We start from the raw sequence: 20,713 nt of genomic DNA, 5'->3' as shown, positions 1-20,713 counted from the left end.
CATAATAAAAATACATTTTAAAAACATGACATTATGACATTAATTTGACAGAAGCTCAAAGATCCAAATCCATTGATACATTTTTACATACATGATTTTGTTTTGATTTCTTTCGTTTATCTTACATAATCACGTCTGTATATATAAAACTGATTAGACATTTTGCACATGCAATGTTTTTCCATGCACAGTATATAATGAAAATGTTTAGTAAATATAACTAAATATATATAATAGAATCAAATTTAAATAAACAACATTGTTTAATCCAAATAAAGAGAGAAATTATTTGTTTTCCATTTCACCATTTTACTGAATTGACACATTAAAAACAGAAAATATAAGAAAGAACATCACAGGCCCACCTATTACGTTTGATCTCTGCAGCAGACACACCTCAACATTTACTGTATAGAGACGAGTCACTCTTTAAACTCCTGTGAGCTCACACAACTCAGCAGTGTCTCCATATGATGATGGAAGCCAGAATCCAGGAAAGAGAGGCTGAGTGAACGTGGTCTGGACTCTGTGGAGGAGAGTCATGGTTTCAGAGACGTTGTAGAAAGAGAGAGTCCCTGCCCTGTGATCCAGGTAAATTCCTACTCTGAAGGACGGAAGCCCTGAGATGGAAGTAGAAATATTGTTATGGCTGAAGTTATAACTGCCACTGTGACATTCTAATGACCAAGATTTGTTATTATATCCAAATACACATTCTTCTGTGTTCCCTTTTCTTCTAATATCCTTATTTGCAACTGCTATATGAACATTACCGCTCCACTTCACCTCCCAGTAACAACGTCCAGTCAGACCCTCTCTACTCAGAACCTGCCACCATTGATCAAATCTGTCTGGATGATCTGAATATAACTGTTTTACTGCCATTGATGTTACTTTTCTGTTCCTGTCACTCAATGACAAACACCTGTGTGCTGTATTTGGATCCAGTGTGATTTGACAAGAATATGTCATAAATTCTGCTCTGGTTCTGGGCTCTGCTTGAGGCATTAAAACATCCACTTCAGTCACTGCCAGTGAGATGTGTCTCCACTCCTCACTCAGAACAGCCTGCAGTTTATCTCTGGCCTCTGACACCGCCGCGGTCACATCCTCAAAAGAGCGCAGAGGACAGATATCAATGCTGGGTAAGTCTTTAGACTCACTCACACGTGACAGCGAGGGGTAGTTGTTTAGGAAATGCAGGTGATCCTCTGTGTGTGAAAGCTGCTGAAGCTCAGTGTCTTTCCTCCGCAGCTCAGTGATCTCCTGCTGCAGCTTCTCCTCAAACTCTTCAGCTTGACTCACTTGAGTTTTCTGCTGGGATCTGATCTGCTGCTTCACTTCAGAGCTTCTTTTCTTAATGAGATGGATCAACTCAGTGAAGATCTTCTCACTGTCCCTCACTGCTTCATCAGCAGAATGATTGATAGCCTCCACCCTCTGTTGAAGCACCTTGACGTCCTTTTCTCTGTCCTGGACTCTCTGTTGGAACTTTTCCCGGCTCACCCCGAGCTCCTTCTGCCTCTCAGCCCTCTCTGCTGCAGCGGAGACTGTGTCATGGCCTTTATGATCATCCATGGAGCAAAGATAACAAATGCACTGCTGATCAGTGCGGCAGAAAATCTTCATCACCTCGTCATGACGAGAGCAGATGTTCTCCTGAAGCTTTGAGGTGGCTTCAACCAGCTTGTGTTTCTTTAATGGAGCTACATCATAGTGAGGCTGCAGGTGTTGCTCACAGTAAGAGGCCATACACACCAGACAGGACTTGAAAGCTTTCAGTTTCATCCCAGAGCAGAAATCACAGGCCACGTCTCCAGGTCCTGCATATGTAAGATCAGGTGAAGCGGCTTGAAGTCCTACTTTCTTCAGTTCCTCCACTAACTCTGCCATCATTGTATTTTTCACCAGGACAGGCCTCGGTGTGAAGCTCTGCCTGCACTGAGGGCAGCTGTGGGTTTTCTTCTCATTCTCTTCATCCCAGCAGTCTGTAATACAGCTCATGCAGTAGCTGTGCCCACAGGGAATAGTCACCGGATCCTTTAGAAGATCCAGACAGATTGAACAGCTCAGTTTTTCTCGATCCAGAATCACTTGCTGCGCCATTTCTTCTCTCGACAACAGTGAGTGTGAGTCAGGTTCACTCTCGGCTTTCAGATAAATGCTGTGCTCATTTCCTCATTGTGTGTTCACGGATATGCAGTGTGTGTGCGTTACAGCTCTTACATGTAATCACATGGTGCTTACACCCATCTTTAAACTTTCAGATCTGTTAAAGGGGAGGGAACAACACATGTCTGAGCTGAATAGACTTTGAGCAGTAGGATCATTGTCTAACCAGTAGATCAACTCTGAGTGGGGTTTTATAAAGTTGTCCTTCATTCCAAGAAGAGGAGCGGTGTCAGTTAAACCTATTAATAGATAAACTGTCAGGAAAGCATAACCTGAATTAGAGTCCTGTTTGGAAGCCATCTTGTGCCAGTGCCTAAAGAGGAAGCACCCTCAGCTGAAGGCATTGTATGTGGTGTGTGAGTGGGCGGGCTCTATGAGGTAATTAGTTGATTGATGTGTTGGCAGCTAATTAGGTTAAAATACTGTATTGGTAGTTTTGTTGTTTTGAGGGTGCAGTATTTGTGTTAACATGTTGAAGGATGTACTGAGGCCTTGTGATGTTTAAGATGAAGTTTAAACAATGTATATTTTTGTAAACTTGTAAACTCTCTGTTCTGTAGTGCTGATCTGATTGGCCGGTTTGAACTGAGAGGGCGGGCTCTATGCCTATATATATGTGTGTAGTTTTTCCTTTGTTAGGGGGGTGGGAGAAAGACCAGTACCAGTACCAGTACCAGTACCAGTACCAGTACCAGACGGGAGAACAAAAAAGGAAATAATGTTTTTTTGTTTTTTTCACTTGGATGGCTGGAAAATAATAGTCCTTATTTTCCAAGTGAACCTCTCTGCCGAAGTAACGTTTGACGCTACCTTGCACTTCACCTTGCAACCACGATTACTATATATTTAAAGAGAGTTTTTAACATTGTCTTTTCACATTGTAGGGAAAGTCTGTCACCCAAAGAATTACTTCTTATCTTTAATCCATTAAAACCACTGGTTGCATTATTTGAAACTTGTCTAAAAAGCAAAATTTAAGTACAAATAAAGATATATTTTTGCTTTAAGGTTACATTTGTCCTCAAGAAAATGAGCAGCGGGATATTCAAAATGTCGTATCTGTGTCATGGTGAAATATAAAATGGTTAAATTTGGTGCAATAATCTGTTGTATGTATGTATTGTACTGTGGAAACTTTGATACTATCACTTTTTATTATGGTTGTATTTTTATACTTGTGTACAAGGCCTTCTATCACTTCTTTTGTTGATGTGTGTCGTGTAAACAGGTTACCCAAATGTCACATACAAACATCCTTCTCACCCTCCTTTACCAAAGACTATGACGTGATCTAACTGTAGGCACTTCGCTATTTGATTTAAAAATAATAATCCGACACCTCACAAAAGAACCTAAGCATGAAAGTTAAGATGTAAAATGTAAATGAAAAAGCACTTGGAGACCACTATCCCATCAAAGATAGTATGATTGTTTGAATTAGTAAAAGAAACCTTTAAATTGTTGCATCTGCAGCCATTAAAATGCCACTTTCTTGAATGCATTGTAAATTGATATACATTGACAATGTAAACTTAGTTCCTTGCATCTTATAGTATTTATATCATCTGTTATTCAACCTTTAAAGTAGTTCTCTTTGTATATATAATTCACATGTATGGAGTTTATGGCTGACACGATGCCTGGCTGTTTTACATTCTTACGTTTTATTTACAGTGTTTGTGTTTGAATGGTTGTTAAGTTTTTGTTATTACTCATTTAGTTGTTCAGTCTTTTTGATGCTTATGATGAGGTGGAGTCTGATGAGATATACATGCTGGCTGAATGCACTGTCAGCTGGCAAAACCTTTTTCACAGAAGACGTTTTGACACGTCACAGTACAGAAATCACAGTCACGGCTTACTGAGACATTTGAATATACCCTTAATGTTACTAGTCAAGATGTCCGCTGTGAAAAAGGCCTTTTGTTGTCCCGCTCCATCTTTTAGGTAGCCTCTGCTCCACTAGCTTCTGCAACTTAATGTTTGTTATTTTAGCTGAAACATGTTTTGGGGTTTGTATATCCATATTCTAGGCCAACTGGGTATTTACTCTTGTACTGAATAGCACCTTGTCTTTAAACTAACGTGGAAAAAAAGATTATTTTGTCAACGTTCAACAGCTCCCTGAAAGAACAGTCTGTAGCGTCTCTACCACCAACTTCTGTAAACCCATGCAATCTGTCATTGAAGGCGTGTTTCACTAGCGGTCCTTGGTCCATATTCTAGACACATGGATATTCCCACGAAGGTGTTTGGCTTGTGGGAAGTGATGTTTGGTGAAGGCAGCTAAAAACAGACAACACAAAAAGATGATATTAAAATGATGGTTGTTATCTGGGCATATGGAGTAAACCAAATCCTGTTGAGCAAGGCTGTGTTGGATTATAAATCATTTGTGTTACAAGTGTGATATTAATTGAGGCTTTTATTACCTCTAGTAGTAGATATTCATTTATCTCAGAATTTAGAAAGAAACCCAAATGAATGTTTCATCTTTTTAGAAAGACTAGTGATGACACCTGCTCTCCTGAGATGGATCAACTTTGGTTTGAAGCACAACATGGTTGCGACCAGGATTAGAGATGGAAGTGTTTGACTTTGTTAAGATTGGGGTAAGAATTTAAGCAGGACTTCCTTTTCCATAAGAATGTCTGAACATCACGACAGTTTTGTGTGATATCATCTGAGATATTTGTCTTTCCTCACTGTTAGCAGACTTGTTTTAAACAGTAAAGACCTTCACATGATAACAGTGTAATGACTGATGTGTTTGCCAGCATGTGAAGTGTAACCTCAGAGCACCCCGTGTACATCTGTTTCACATGCTTTGTTAAATGTAGGACAAGGTGTAAGAACTTATATGTTGAAAAATGCTGTTTCTTTCTTGAGTTTTGTTTACTTGATGGACAGCACTGACATGTTGTAATCATGACCCTCCAAGGAGGACACTGCAGAAGGAACAAGAGATTAATGGATGATTATGGAAGGTGGATCACCTAAAATAGACTCAATAATGTGGTTAATTTATTGACACTACTGTCGTTTTTAGCTGTAATATTTCAAGTTAAATCAGTGCACAGGAGTTGATAGTTTGTTATATTTCCTTTATTTTCATTGTTTAAGTGATTTCTTTCTCTCACCATCATCAGCGTTTAATCAACACATGGTCTGTTGTCTGTACACGATGATTTCCTAAACTTTGACCTCACATGTTGAGTGTTTTTGAGACGACGTGAAGCCTGTAAAGCTTTCTATAGTTCACATTTTATTCCTGCATGATTGTTGTGGAACGTTCAAAGGTTGTGTAATAAATCTGAAAGTAACACATTCTGCTGAAACATTGTCTTTAAATGTTTTTCTTTGCAAACAAGCCAAGAGGATAATCTGATCTCTGCATTAATCTCCCCGTGTGTTTGTTAGAAAATATCTTTAAATAACTGATTGATTGGAAAGAAATTAAAGAAGAAAACAACAGATTTTTGTGATTCTCACAATCAATTTATTTATTTATTTGTAGAGTTTTGAACATTGACTTTTCATAAATGTTTCCTAAAGATTGTTAACATGTAAAGAGTTAAATTCACTCTTAAAAGGATGATGAGCAAACTCTTCTTCACAAGGTTACATTTACATTTTTACCAGTTTTATGATGTTAGCACTTTTTGAGTAGAATAAAGAAAAGTGATGTGATTTTGTAATATTGGTACAACAGCATCACAGTGTGCAGTACAAACAGCTTTATGTAGAGTAATACAAAGTAAACATTAAATATACATATTATGAAGATATGTCATAATAAAAATACATTTTAAAAACATGACATTATGACATTAATTTGACAGAAGCTCAAAGATCCAAATCCATTGATACATGTTTACATACATGATTTTGTTTTATTGATTTCTTTCGTTTATCTTACATAATCACGTCTGTATATATAAAACTGATTAGACATTTTGTATATGCAATGTTTTTCCATGCACAGTATATAATGACAATGTTTAGTAAATATAACTAAATATATATAATAGAATCAAATTTCAATAAACAACGTTGTTTAATCCAAATAAAAAGAGAAATTATTTGTTTTCCATTTCACCATTTTCCTGAATTGACACATTAAAAACAGAAAATATAAGAAAGAACATCACAGGCCCACCTATTACGTTTGATCTCTGCAGCAGACACACCTCAACATTTACTGTATAGAGACGAGTCACTCTTTAAACTCCTGTGAGCTCACACAACTCAGCAGTGTCTCCAGATAGTGTTGATGGAATCCAGAATCCAGGAAAGAGAGGCTGAGTGAACGTGGTCTGGACTCTGTGGAGGAGAGTCATGGTTTCAGAGACGTTGTAGAAAGAGAGAGTCCCTGCCCTGTGATCCAGGTAAATTCCTACTCTGAAGGACTGAAGCCCTGAGATGGAAGTAGAAATATTGTTATGTTTGAAGTTATAACTGCCACTCTTACATTGTAATGACCAAGATTTGTTATTATATCCAAATACACATTCTTCTCTGGTCCCTGTTCTTCTAATATCCTTATTTGCAACTGCTATACAAACAAACCCGTTCCACTTCACCTCCCAGTAACAACGTCCAGTCAGACCCTCTCTACTCAGAACCTGCCACCATTGATCAAATCTGTCTGGATGATCTGAATATAACTGTTCTACTGCCATTAATGTTGCTTTTCTGTTCCTGTCACTCAATGACAAACACCTGTGTGCTGTATTTGGATCCAGTGTGATTTGACGAGAATATTTCATAAATTCTGCTCTGGTTCTGGGCTCTGCTTGAGGCATTAAAACATCCACTTCAGTCACTGCCAGTGAGATGTGTCTCCACTCCTCACTCAGAACAGCCTGCAGTTTATCTCTGGCCTCTGACACCGCCGCGGTCACATCCTCAAAAGAGCGCAGAGGACAGATATCAATGCTGGGTAAGTCTTTAGACTCACTCACACGTGACAGCGAGGGGTAGTTGTTTAGGAAATGCAGGTGATCCTCTGTGTGTGAAAGTTGTTGAAGCTCAGTGTCTTTCCTCCGCAGCTCAGTGATCTCCTGCTGCAGCTTCTCCTCAAACTCTTCAGCTTGACTCACTTGAGTTTTCTGCTGGGATCTGATCTCCTGCTTCACTTCAGAGCTTCTTTTCTTAATGAGATGGATCAACTCAGTGAAGATCTTCTCACTGTCCCTTATTGCTTCCTCAGCAGAATGATTGATAGCCTCCACCCTCTGTTGAAGCAGCTTGACGTCCTTTTCTCTGTCCTGGACTCTCTGTTGGACTTTTCCCCGGCTCACCCCGAGCTCCTTCTGCCTCTCAGCCCTCTCTGCTGCAGCGGAGACTGTGTCATGGCCTTTATGATCATCCATGGAGCAAAGATAACAAATGCACTGCTGATCAGTGCGGCAGAAAATCTTCATCACCTCGTCATGACGGGAGCAGATGTTCTCCTGAAGCTTTGAGGTGGCTTCAACCAGCTTGTGTTTCTTTAATGGAGCTACATCATAGTGAGGCTGCAGGTGTTGTTCACAGCAAGAGGCCATACACACCAGACAGGACTTGAAAGCTTTCAGTTTCATCCCAGAGCAGAAATCACAGGCCACGTCTCCAGGTCCTGCATATGTAAGATCAGGTGAAGCGGCTTGAAGTCCTACTTTCTTCAGTTCCTCCACTAACTCTGCTATCATTGTATTTTTCCCCAGGACAGGCCTCGGTGTGAAGCTCTGCCTGCACTGAGGGCAGCTGTGGGTTTTCTTCGCATTCTCTTCATCCCAGCAGTCTTTAATACAGCTCATGCAGTAGCTGTGCCCACAGGGAATAGTCACCGGATCCTTTAGAAGACCCAGACAGATTGAACAGCTCAGTTTTTCTCGATCCAGAATCACTTGCTGCGCCATTTCTTCTCTAGACAACAGTGAATATAGGTTAGTTTCACTCTCGGCTTTCAGATAAATGCTGAATACTCATTTCCTCATTGTGTGTTCACTGATCTGCAGTGTGTGTATGTCACAGCTCTTACATGCAATCACATGGTGTTTACACCCATCTTTAAACTTTCAGATCTGTTAACGGGGAGGGAACAACACATGTTTGAGCAGGAGGAGCCTCGCTGAGTCAGTAGATCAACTCTGGGTGGGGTTTTATAAAGTGATGCTTCATTCCAGGAAGAGCAGCTGTTTGAGAGTCTGTTTTTAGCCCTCAGTTAGTCTGCCTTTCAGATAACTACAGAATAAATTAAAGAATACCTAATACTACGACGACTACTACAGTACTACTAATGATAATCATAATAATAAACATAGCACCTTACACCATACCTGTCAACATTGGAATTTCAAAATAAGGGAGGTTTTCTGGCGGACTCTGTCCATACATTAACAGCTCTCAGCCCCCAGCCCCCATATAATGTACATGTAAACACATAAAGGACGGGTTTATACATTTAGGAAATACATGTTTATTTAAAGTATATAAAACGTGGTCTGGACTCTGTGGAGGAGAGTCATGGTTTCAGAGACGTTGTAGAAAGAGGGAGTCCCTGCCCTGTGATCTAGGTAAATTCCTACTCTGAAGGACTGAAGCCCTGAGATGGAAGTAGAAATATTGTTATGTCTGAAGTTATAACTGCCACTGTTACATTTTAATGACCAAGATTTTTCATTTAACTGAAATCCAATAATTCCAACTTTCTCCACGTGGCTCCAGAATGAACACTTAAAAACATGACTCCTGCTAATGATGTCTTACTGTTCACTCTAATGTCACATTGCACAATGTCTACATATTCTTTGCATGCAAATGTCATCAAATGTTTTTCTTTACTAAAAGTATAAAACTAAAATGCATAAACATTGACAGCAACTCAGTTCATCTCCTGCAATTTCTTATAACCTGCTTATAATTGACCAACGTGGACCGCGGCTGATCTCGGTCTGTGGATAAACGTTTGGATAAATGGTGTTTGTACTTTCTGCTTGGTACTGGTTCGCTCTTTATTTGAGGTGGTTCATGTCGACAGTTCAAAACCTCTACAGAAACTGGATATTTGTGATCCTACTTCTAGTAGATTTTTCCTCAGCTTGCCTGGGGCTGGGTGCCAAAATGATAAATCACTTTGTTTTGCTACATTTATTTAGCAAAATACACCAAATTTCTCAAAAGCATTAGTGTTTAATTTAGACTCAACACAAAGCAGCTGAAGAAGAACTTTGCTTGAATAAAATACAGTGTACAATTAGCAAAATGTTGATGTGAATCAGTAAATATCTGATTAAAGATTAAGTTAACAAAATTCTGAGAAAGCATTCACTTCCAGCTTTTTAATATGCAACAGTTTTGGTACTTGGAGCACATTTGGTTAAATTGGCACAAGTTAAATCAGTGCACAGGAGTTGATAGTTTATGTTATATTTGTCACAGTCTGGATATTTGTATATCCTGTTTTATTTTGAAGTGTTCACTCCCCCTAATTTCATGTCTAGTTGTAATTCCTGTCTGTGTGTTTTGACTCTGTGATTGTTGATTGGTTTCTCCTGTGTCCATTTACTCTGCTCTTGTGTTTCTGCCTTTCTCCCCAGCTGTGTCTTGTTCCCTCGTTTGGTGTCTGTGTATTTAGCCCTGTCTGCCCCAGTATGTTTTGTGGGATTGTAATTTCATGTTACGTGTTTGTTACCTGCCCATGTTTGCCTGTTCTGCTCAGTCTGTTCGTGTCCTGCTCGTCCCCTGATTTGTTTGTGTTGTTTGGTTACTTTGTATTTCTGTATGTTTATTAGTTTTTGTAAATAAAGATCTATTTTGGTTAAAATCATCATCTGCATCCTACAATTGGGGCCTCACCTTCACCGAACCGTGACAGTACAATCCCACCAAAGATGGACCCAGCAGTGCTTGACGACGAGGATTATCTAAATCTTTATGTCGAGCTAAGACTTATTATGCGGGAATGGAAAGAGGTTGCATGTAGAAGGGACCAGCAGCCCCTTCTTCAAGAGACCCTTAGCGAGGCAGCTAGAAGCCTTGGTTGAGGAGTCTTCTGCCTGAGGTAGTAAGGAACTTTCCCAATCATTCTGCCTTTGTGACAGCTCGGCAGACCTCCGTTCCTGCAACCGGACCTCTGCAGACCCCGGCCGTCCCACTGCCGCCTCTGCAGACCCCGGCCGTCCGCCTGCCGCCTCTGCAGACCCCAGCCGTCCGCCTGCCGCCTCTGCAGACCCTGGCCGTCTCCTTGCCGCCTCTGCAGACCCCGGTCGGCTACCTGCCGCCTCTGCAGACCCCAGCCATCTCCCTGCCGCCTCTGCAGACCTCGGCCGTCTACTTGACCCCTCTGCAGACCTCGGCCGTCTACTTGACCCCTCTGCAGACCCCGGCCGTCTACTTGACGCCTCTGTAGACCCCGGCCGTCTACTTGCCGCCTCTGCAGACCCCGGCCGTCTACTTGCCGCCTCTGCAGACCCCGGCCGTCTACTTGCCGCCTCTGCAGACCCCGGCCGTCTCCCTGCCGCCTCTGCAGACCCCGGCCATCTACTTGGCGCCTCTGCAGACCCCGGCCATCTACGTGCCGCCTCTGCAGACCCCAGCTGTTCCCCAGCTGCCCCTCAAGGTCCAAGCTCTTCCCCAGCTGCCCCTTGGGGCCCCAGCTGTTCTCCAGCTGCCCCTCAAGGTCCTAGTCCCTGTTCCTGCTGTTGGGCCACGACAACCCTCCGTTCCTGCTGCGCGAGTCGCGACAATCACCTGTTTCTGCTGCTGGACCGCAACAGTCCCCCTGTTTCTGCTGTTGGGCTGCGACAGCCTCCAGCTTTTGCTGCCGTGCCGCAACAGCCTCCTGTTTCAGCTGTTGGGCCATGACAGCCACCTGTTCCCACTGCCGGACCTCCGCAGACTTCAGTCCCCGCTGCTGGACCTCCGCAGAACCCCCCCTGCTGAACCTCTACAGGCTCCAGTTCCTGCTGCCGGATCTCTGCTGACATCCGTCCCAGCTGTATCCCAGCTACCCCTTGAGACCCCAGCCCCTGTGCTCCCTCTGTCCCTCGATACCCCAACCTCTGTGATCCCACCTCTTCCCGAGATCCCTGTGCTCCCACCTCTTCCCGAGACCCCTTTGCTCCCATCTCTTCCCGAGAACCCTGTGCTCCCCTTTACTCCTGAGACCCCCGTGTCCCTGTTGACGCTCGAGATCCCCTTGTTCCCCCCCGACTGTCGAGACCCCAGTGACTCCGACCCGGTCTCCTGAGCGGCTCCTCCGGCCCCTAGTCCCGGCCTCCAGCCCGGCTTCCCGAGCGACTACTCCAGCCCGGCTTCCCGAGCGACTACTCCAGCCCGGCTTCCCGAGCGACTACTCCAGCCCGGCTTCCCGAGCGACTACTCCATCCCGGCCCTCCCGAGCGACTACTCCGTCGGACTCCATTCCGGCCCTCCCGAGCGACTACTCCGTCGGACTCCATCCCGGCCTCCTGAGCGGACTACTCCGTCGGACTCCATCCCGAGCGACTACTCCGTCGGACTCCATCCCGAGCGACTACTCCGTCGGACTCCATCCCGGCCTCCCGAGCGACTACTCCGTCGGACTCCATCCGGGCCTCCTGAGCGGCTTCGCCAGCTTCCAGCCCGGCCTCCCCGCCGACCTCCTGAGCGGCTCCGCCCGCACCCTGCCCGGCCTCCGTGATTTCTTTCTCTCACCATCATCAGCGTTTAATCAAATCATCTGTACACGATGATTTCCTAAACGTTGACCTCACATGTTGAGTGTTTTTGAGACGACGTGAAGCCTGTAAAGCTTTCTATAGTTCACATTTTATTCCTGCATGATTGTTGTGGAATGTTCATAGGTTGTGTAATAAATCTGAAAGTAACACATTCTGCTGAAACATTGTCTTTAAATGTTTTTCTTTGCAAACGAGCCAAGAGGATTATCTGATCTCTGCATTAATCTCCCCGTGTGTTTGTTGGAAAATATCTTTAAAAAACTGATTGATTGGAAAGAAATTAAAGAAGAAAACAAAAAAATGTTGTGATTCTCACAATCAATTTATTTATTTGTAGAGTTTTGAACATTGACTTTTCATAAATGTTTCCTAAAGATTGTTAACATGTAAAGAGTTAAATTCACTCTTAAAAGGATGATTAGCAAACTCTTCTTCACAAGGTTACATTTACATTTTTACCAGTTTTATGATGTTAGCACTTTTTGAGTACAATAAAAGTGATTTTGTAATATTGGTACAACAGCATCACAGTGTGCAGTACGAACAGCATTATGTAGAGTAATACAAAGTAAACATTAAATATACATATTATTAAGATATGTCATAATAAAAATACATTTTAAAAACATGACATTAATTTGACAGCTCAAAGATCCAAATCCATTGATACATTTTACATACATGATTTTGTTTTATTGATTTCTTTTGTTTATCTTACATAATCACGCCTGTATATATAAAAACTGATTAGACATTTTGTATATGCAATGTTTTTCCATGCACAGTATATAATGAAAATGTTTAGTAAATATAACTAAATATATATAATAGAATCAAATTTCAACAAACAAGGTTGTTTAATCCAAATAAAGAGAGAAATGATTTGTTTTCCATTTCACCATTTTACTGAATTGACACATTAAAAACAGAAAATATAAGAAAGAACATCACAGGCCCATCTATTACGTTGATCTCTGCAGCAGACACACCTCAACATTTACTGTATAGAGACGAGTCACTCTTTAAACTCCTGTGAGCTCACACAACTCAGCAGTGCCTCCAGATGATAATGGAAGCCAGAATCCAGGAAAGAGAGGCTGAGTGAACGTGGTCTGGGACTCTGTGGAGGAGAGTCATGGTTTCAGAGACGTTGTAGAAAGAGAGAGTCCCTGCCCTGTGATCCAGGTAAATTCCTACTCTGAAGGACCGAAGCCCTGAGATGGAAGTAGAAATAATGTTATGTTTGAAGTTATAACTGCCACTGTCACATTCTAATGACCAAGATTTGTCATTATATCCAAATAAACATTCTTCTGTGTTCCCTTTTCTTCTAATATCCTTATTTGCAACTGCTATACAAACCTCCCCGCTCCACTTCACCTCCCAGTAACAACGTCCAGTCAGACCCTCTCTACTCAGAATCTGCCGCCATTGATCAAATCTGTCTGGATGATCTGAATATAACTGTTTTACTGCCATTAATGTTACTTTTCTGTTCCTGTCACTCAATGACAAACACCTGTGTGCTGTATTTGGATCCAGTGTGATTTGACGAGAATATTTCATAAATTCTGCTCTGGTTCTGGGCTCTGCTTGAGGCATTAAAACATTCACTTCAGTCACTGCCAGTGAGATGTGTCTCACTCCTCACTCAGAACAGCCTGCAGTTTATCTCTGGCCTCTGACACCGCCGCGGTCACATCCTCAAAAGAGCGCAGAGGACAGATATCAATGCTGGGTAAGTCTTTAGACTCACTCACACGTGACAGCGAGGGGTAGTTGTTTAGGAAAATGCAGGTGATCCTCTGTGTGGGAAAGTTGTTGAAGCTCAGTGTCTTTCCTCCGCAGCTCAGTGATCTCCTGCTGCAGCTTCTCCTCAAACTCTTCAGCTTGACTCACTTGAGTTTTCTGCTGGGATCTGATCTGCTGCTTCACTTCAGAGCTTCTTTTCTTAATGAGATGGATCAACTCAGTGAAGATCTTCTCACTGTCCCTCACTGCTTCATCAGCAGAATGATTGATAGCCTCCACCCTCTGTTGAAGCACCTTGACGTCCTTTTCTCTGTCCTGGACTCTCTGTTGGACTTTTCCCCGGCTCACCCCGAGCTCCTTCTGCCTCTCAGCCCTCTCTGCTGCAGCGGAGACTTTGTCATGGCCTTTATGATCATCCATGGAGCAAAGATAACAAATGCACTGCTGATCAGTGCGGCAGAAAATCTTCATCACCTCGTCATGACGAGAGCAGATGTTCTCCTGAAGCTTTGAGGTGGCTTCAACCAGCTTGTGTTTCTTGAATGCAGCTTCATCATAGTGAGGCTGCAGGTGTTGCTCACAGTAAGAGGCCATACACACCAGACAGGACTTGAAAGCTTTCAGTTTCATCCCAGAGCAGAAATCACAGGCCACGTCTCCAGGTCCTGCATATGTAAGATCAGGTGAAGCGGCTTGAAGTCCTACTTTCTTCAGTTCCTCCACAAACTCTGCTATCATTGTACTTTTCACCAGGACAGGCCTCGGTGTGAAGCTCTGCCTGCACTGAGGGCAGCTGTGGGTTTTCTTCTCATTCTCTTCATCCCAGCAGTCTGTAATACAGCTCATGCAGTAGCTGTGCCCACAGGGAATAGTCACCGGATCCTTTAGAAGATCCAGACAGATTGAACAGCTCAGTTGTTCTCGATCCAGAATCACTTGCTGCGCCATTTCTTCTCTCGACAACAGTGAGTATGAGTCAGGTTCACTCTCGGCTTTCAGATAAATGCTGTGCTCATTTCCTCATCGTGTGTTCACTGATCTGCAGTGTATGTGTGTTACAGCTCTTACATGTAATCACATGGTGCTTACACCCATCTTTAAACTATCAGATCTGTTAAAGGGGAGGGAACAACACATGTCTGAGCTGAATAGACTTTGAGCAGTAGGATCATTGTCTAACCAGTAGATCAACTCTGAGTGGGGTTTTATAAAGTTGTCCTTCATTCCAAGAAGAGGAGCGGTGTCAGTTAAACATATTAATAGATAAACTGTCAGGAAAGCATAACCTGAATTAGAGTCCTGTTTGGAAGCCGTCTTGTGCCAGTGCCTAAAGAGGAAGCGCCCTCAGCTGAAGGCATTTTATGTGGTGTGTGAGTGGGCGGGCTCTATGAGGTAATTAGTTGATTGATGTGTTGGCAGCTAATTAGGTTAAAATACTGAAAGATGTATTGGTAGTTTGTTGTTTTGAGGGTGCAGTATTTGTGTTAACATGTTGAAGGATGTACTGAGGCCTTGTGATGTTTAAGATGAAGTTTAAACAATGTATATTTTTGTAAACTTGTAAACTCTCTGTTCTGTAGTGCTGATCTGATTGGCCGGTTTGAACTGAGAGGGCGGGCTCTATGCCTATATATATGTGTGTAGTTTTTCCTTTGTTAGGGGGGTGGGAGAAAGACCAGTACCAGTACCAGTACCAGTACCAGTACCAGTACCAGTACCAGACAGGAGAACAAAAAAGGAAATAATGTTTTTTTGTTTTTTTCACTTGGATGGCTGGAAAATAATAGTCCTTATTTTCCAAGTGAACCTCTCTGCCGAAGTAACGTTTGACGCTACCTTGCACTTCACCTTGCAACCACGATTACTATATATTTAAAGAGAGTTTTTAACATTGTCTTTTCACATTGTAGGGAAAGTCTGTCACCCAAAGAATACTTCTTATCTTTAATCCATTAAAACCACTGGTTGCATTATTTGAAACTTGTCTAAAAAGCAAAATTTAAGTACAAATAAAGATATATTTTTGCTTTAAGGTTACATTTGTCCTCAAGAAAATGAGCAGCGGGATATTCAAAATGTCGTATCTGTGTCATGGTGAAATATAAAATGGTTAAATTTGGTGCAATAATCTGTTGTATGTTTGTATTGTACTGTGGAAACTTTGATACTATCACTTTTTATTATCGTTGTATTTTTATACTTGTGTACAAGGCCTTCTATCACTTCTTTTGTTGATGTGTGTCGTGTAAACAGGTTACCCAAATGTCACATACAAACATCCTTCTCACCCTCCTTTACCAAAGACTATGACGTGATCTAACTGTAGGCACTTCGCTATTTGATTTGAAAATAATAATCCGACACCTCACAAAAGAACCTAAGCATGAAAGTTAAGATGTAAAATGTAAATGTAAAAGCACTTGGAGACCACTATCCCATCAAAGATAGTATGATTGTTTGAATTAGTAAAAGAAACCTTTAAATTGTTGCATCTGCAGCCATTAAAATGCCACTTTCTTGAATGCATTGTAAATTGATATACATTGACAATGTAAACTTAGTTCCTTGCATCTTATAGTATTTATATCATCTGTTATTCAACCTTTAAAGTAGTTCTCTTTTATATATAATTCACATGTATGGAGTTTATGGCTGTTTTACATTCTTACGTTTTATTTACAGTGTTTGTGTTTGAATGGTTGTTAAGTTTTTGTTATTACTCATTTAGTTGTTCAGTCTTTTTGATGCCTTATGATGAGGTGGAGTCTGATGAGATATACATGCTGGCTGAATGCACTGTCAGCTGGCAAAACCTTTTTCACAGAAGACGTTTTGACACGTCACAGTACAGAAATCACAGTCACGGCTTACTGAGACATTTGAATATACCCTTAATGTTACTAGTCAAGATGTCCGCTGTGAAAAAGGCCTTCTGTGTCCCGCTCCATCTTTTAGGTAGGCCTCTGCTCCACTAGCTTCTGCAACTTAATGTTTGTTATTTTAGCTGAAACATGTTTTGGGTTTGTATATCCATATTCTAGGCCAACTGGGTATTTACTCTTGTACTGAATAGCACCTTGTCTTTAAACTAACGTGGAAAAAAAAGATTATTTTGTCAACGTTCAACAGCTCCCTGAAAGAACAGTCTGTAGCGTCTCTACCACCAACTTCTGTAAACCCATGCAATCTGTCATTGAAGGCGTGTTTCACTAGCGGTCCTTGGTCCATATTCTAGACACATGGATATTCCCACGAAGGTGTTGGCTTGTGGGAAGTGATGTTTGGTGAAGGCAGCTAAAAACAGACAACACAAAAAGATGATATTAAAATGATGGTTGTTATCTGGGCATATGGAGTAAACCAAATCCTGTTGAGCAAGGCTGTGTTGGATTATAAATCATTTGTGTTACAAGTGTGATATTAATTGAGGCTTTTATTACCTCTAGTAGTAGATATTCATTTATCTCAGAATTTAGAAAGAAAACCCAAATGAATGTTTCATCTTTTTAGAAAGACTAGTGATGACACCTGCTCTCCTGAGATGGATCAACTTTGGTTTGAAGCACAACATGGTTGCGACCAGGATTAGAGATGGAAGTGTTTGACTTTGTTAAGATTGGGGTAAGAATTTAAGCAGGACTTCCTTTTCCATAAGAATGTCTGAACATCACGACAGTTTTGTGTGATATCATCTGAGATATTTGTCTTTCCTCACTGTTAGCAGACTTGTTTTTAAACAGTAAAGACCTCACATGATAACAGTGTAATGACTGATGTGTTTGCCAGCATGTGAAGTGTAACCTCAGAGCACCCCGTGTACATCTGTTTCACATGCTTTGTTAAATGTAGGACAAGTGTAAGAACTTATATGTTGAAAAATGCTGTTTCTTTCTTGAGTTTTGTTTACTTGATGGACAGCACTGACATGTTGTAATCATGACCCTCCAAGGAGGACACTGCAGAAGGAACAAGAGATTAATGGATGATTATGGAAGGTGGATCACCTAAAATAGACTCAATAATGTGGTTAATTTATTGACACTACTGTCGTTTTTAGCTGTAATATTTCAAGTTAAATCAGTGCACAGGAGTTGATAGTTTGTTATATTTCCTTTATTTTCATTGTTTAAGTGATTTCTTTCTCTCACCATCATCAGCGTTTAATCAACACATGGTCTGTTGTCTGTACACGATGATTTCCTAAACTTTGACCTCACATGTTGAGTGTTTTTGAGACGACGTGAAGCCTGTAAAGCTTTCTATAGTTCACATTTTATTCCTGCATGATTGTTGTGGAACGTTCAAAGGTTGTGTAATAAATCTGAAAGTAACACATTCTGCTGAAACATTGTCTTTAAATGTTTTTCTTTGCAAACAAGCCAAGAGGATAATCTGATCTCTGCATTAATCTCCCCGTGTGTTTGTTAGAAAATATCTTTAAATAACTGATTGATTGGAAAGAAATTAAAGAAGAAAACAACAGATTTTTGTGATTCTCACAATCAATTTATTTATTTATTTGTAGAGTTTTGAACATTGACTTTTCATAAATGTTTCCTAAAGATTGTTAACATGTAAAGAGTTAAATTCACTCTTAAAGGATGATGAGCAAACTCTTCTTCACAAGGTTACATTTACATTTTTACCAGTTTTATGATGTTAGCACTTTTTGAGTAGAATAAGAAAAGTGATGTGATTTTGTAATATTGGTACAACAGCATCACAGTGTGCAGTACAAACAGCTTTATGTAGAGTAATACAAAGTAAACATTAAATATACATATTATGAAGATATGTCATAATAAAAATACATTTTAAAAACATGACATTATGACATTAATTTGACAGAAGCTCAAAGATCCAAATCCATTGATACATGTTTACATACATGATTTTGTTTTATTGATTTCTTTCGTTTATCTTACATAATCACGTCTGTATATATAAAACTGATTAGACATTTTGTATATGCAATGTTTTTCCATGCACAGTATATAATGACAATGTTTAGTAAATATAACTAAATATATATAATAGAATCAAATTTCAATAAACAACGTTGTTAATCCAAATAAAAGAGAAATTATTTGTTTTCCATTTCACCATTTTCCCTGAATTGACACATTAAAAACAGAAAATATAAGAAAGAACATCACAGGCCCACCTATTACGTTTGATCTCTGCAGCAGACACACCTCAACATTTACTGTATAGAGACGAGTCACTCTTTAAACTCCTGTGAGCTCACACAACTCAGCAGTGTCTCCAGATAGTGTTGATGGAATCCAGAATCCAGGAAAGAGAGGCTGAGTGAACGTGGTCTGGACTCTGTGGAGGAGAGTCATGGTTTCAGAGACGTTGTAGAAAGAGAGAGTCCCTGCCCTGTGATCCAGGTAAATTCCTACTCTGAAGGACTGAAGCCCTGAGATGGAAGTAGAAATATTGTTATGTTTGAAGTTATAACTGCCACTCTTACATTGTAATGACCAAGATTTGTTATTATATCCAAATACACATTCTTCTCTGGTCCCTGTTCTTCTAATATCCTTATTTGCAACTGCTATACAAACAAACCCGTTCCACTTCACCTCCCAGTAACAACGTCCAGTCAGACCCTCTCTACTCAGAACCTGCCACCATTGATCAAATCTGTCTGGATGATCTGAATATAACTGTTCTACTGCCATTAATGTTGCTTTTCTGTTCCTGTCACTCAATGACAAACACCTGTGTGCTGTATTTGGATCCAGTGTGATTTGACGAGAATATTTCATAAATTCTGCTCTGGTTCTGGGCTCTGCTTGAGGCATTAAAACATCCACTTCAGTCACTGCCAGTGAGATGTGTCTCCACTCCTCACTCAGAACAGCCTGCAGTTTATCTCTGGCCTCTGACACCGCCGCGGTCACATCCTCAAAAGAGCGCAGAGGACAGATATCAATGCTGGGTAAGTCTTTAGACTCACTCACACGTGACAGCGAGGGGTAGTTGTTTAGGAAATGCAGGTGATCCTCTGTGTGTGAAAGTTGTTGAAGCTCAGTGTCTTTCCTCCGCAGCTCAGTGATCTCCTGCTGCAGCTTCTCCTCAAACTCTTCAGCTTGACTCACTTGAGTTTTCTGCTGGGATCTGATCTCCTGCTTCACTTCAGAGCTTCTTTTCTTAATGAGATGGATCAACTCAGTGAAGATCTTCTCACTGTCCCTTATTGCTTCCTCAGCAGAATGATTGATAGCCTCCACCCTCTGTTGAAGCAGCTTGACGTCCTTTTCTCTGTCCTGGACTCTCTGTTGGACTTTTCCCCGGCTCACCCCGAGCTCCTTCTGCCTCTCAGCCCTCTCTTGCTGCAGCGGAGACTGTGTCATGGCCTTTATGATCATCCATGGAGCAAAGATAACAAATGCACTGCTGATCAGTGCGGCAGAAAATCTTCATCACCTCGTCATGACGGGAGCAGATGTTCTCCTGAAGCTTTGAGGTGGCTTCAACCAGCTTGTGTTTCTTTAATGGAGCTACATCATAGTGAGGCTGCAGGTGTTGTTCACAGCAAGAGGCCATACACACCAGACAGGACTTGAAAGCTTTCAGTTTCATCCCAGAGCAGAAATCACAGGCCACGTCTCCAGGTCCTGCATATGTAAGATCAGGTGAAGCGGCTTGAAGTCCTACTTTCTTCAGTTCCTCCACTAAACTCTGCTATCATTGTATTTTTCCCCAGGACAGGCCTCGGTGTGAAGCTCTGCCTGCACTGAGGGCAGCTGTGGGTTTTCTTCGCATTCTCTTCATCCCAGCAGTCTTTAATACAGCTCATGCAGTAGCTGTGCCCACAGGGAATAGTCACCGGATCCTTTAGAAGACCCAGACAGATTGAACAGCTCAGTTTTTCTCGATCCAGAATCACTTGCTGCGCCATTTCTTCTCTAGACAACAGTGAATATAGGTTAGTTTCACTCTCGGCTTTCAGATAAATGCTGAATACTCATTTCCTCATTGTGTGTTCACTGATCTGCAGTGTGTGTATGTCACAGCTCTTACATGCAATCACATGGTGTTTACACCCATCTTTAAACTTTCAGATCTGTTAA

The 20,713-nt window shown here is 41.4% G+C and overlaps 3 protein-coding genes and 1 pseudogene across 3 annotated transcripts; all 4 read right to left on the bottom strand.

The window, feature by feature from the left end:
* Positions 1 to 120: 120 nt before the first annotated feature.
* LOC115018499 (tripartite motif-containing protein 16-like) lies at positions 121 to 2,116 on the bottom strand. Its single transcript, XM_029447481.1, has one exon. It carries the CDS (start codon positions 2,104 to 2,106, stop codon positions 430 to 432), a length of 1,677 nt encoding a protein of 558 aa, XP_029303341.1. The 5' UTR covers positions 2,107 to 2,116; the 3' UTR covers positions 121 to 429.
* A 3,532-nt stretch (positions 2,117 to 5,648) lies between these two features.
* Positions 5,649 to 8,158, bottom strand: LOC115018497 (tripartite motif-containing protein 16-like). Its single transcript, XM_029447480.1, has one exon. The coding sequence runs from the start codon at positions 8,073 to 8,075 to the stop codon at positions 6,396 to 6,398; it is 1,680 nt and encodes a 559-aa protein (XP_029303340.1). The 5' UTR covers positions 8,076 to 8,158; the 3' UTR covers positions 5,649 to 6,395.
* A 5,361-nt stretch (positions 8,159 to 13,519) lies between these two features.
* On the bottom strand, positions 13,520 to 14,645 carry LOC115018500 (E3 ubiquitin/ISG15 ligase TRIM25-like). Its single transcript, XM_029447482.1, is given in 2 exon segments — positions 13,520 to 13,669; positions 13,671 to 14,645. Coding segments are annotated over 2 exon segments (1,059 nt in total). The 5' UTR covers positions 14,580 to 14,645.
* Positions 14,646 to 18,753: 4,108 nt separating this feature from the next.
* Positions 18,754 to 20,626, bottom strand: LOC115018498 (tripartite motif-containing protein 16-like; annotated as a pseudogene).
* Between the last annotated feature and the right edge of the window lie 87 nt (positions 20,627 to 20,713).

The sequence above is a fragment of the Cottoperca gobio genome, chromosome 14 (assembly GCF_900634415.1).
Source record: "Cottoperca gobio chromosome 14, fCotGob3.1, whole genome shotgun sequence".
Lineage (NCBI taxonomy): Eukaryota > Metazoa > Chordata > Actinopteri > Perciformes > Bovichtidae > Cottoperca > Cottoperca gobio.
This window is presented reverse-complemented; position numbering and strand designations above follow the sequence as displayed.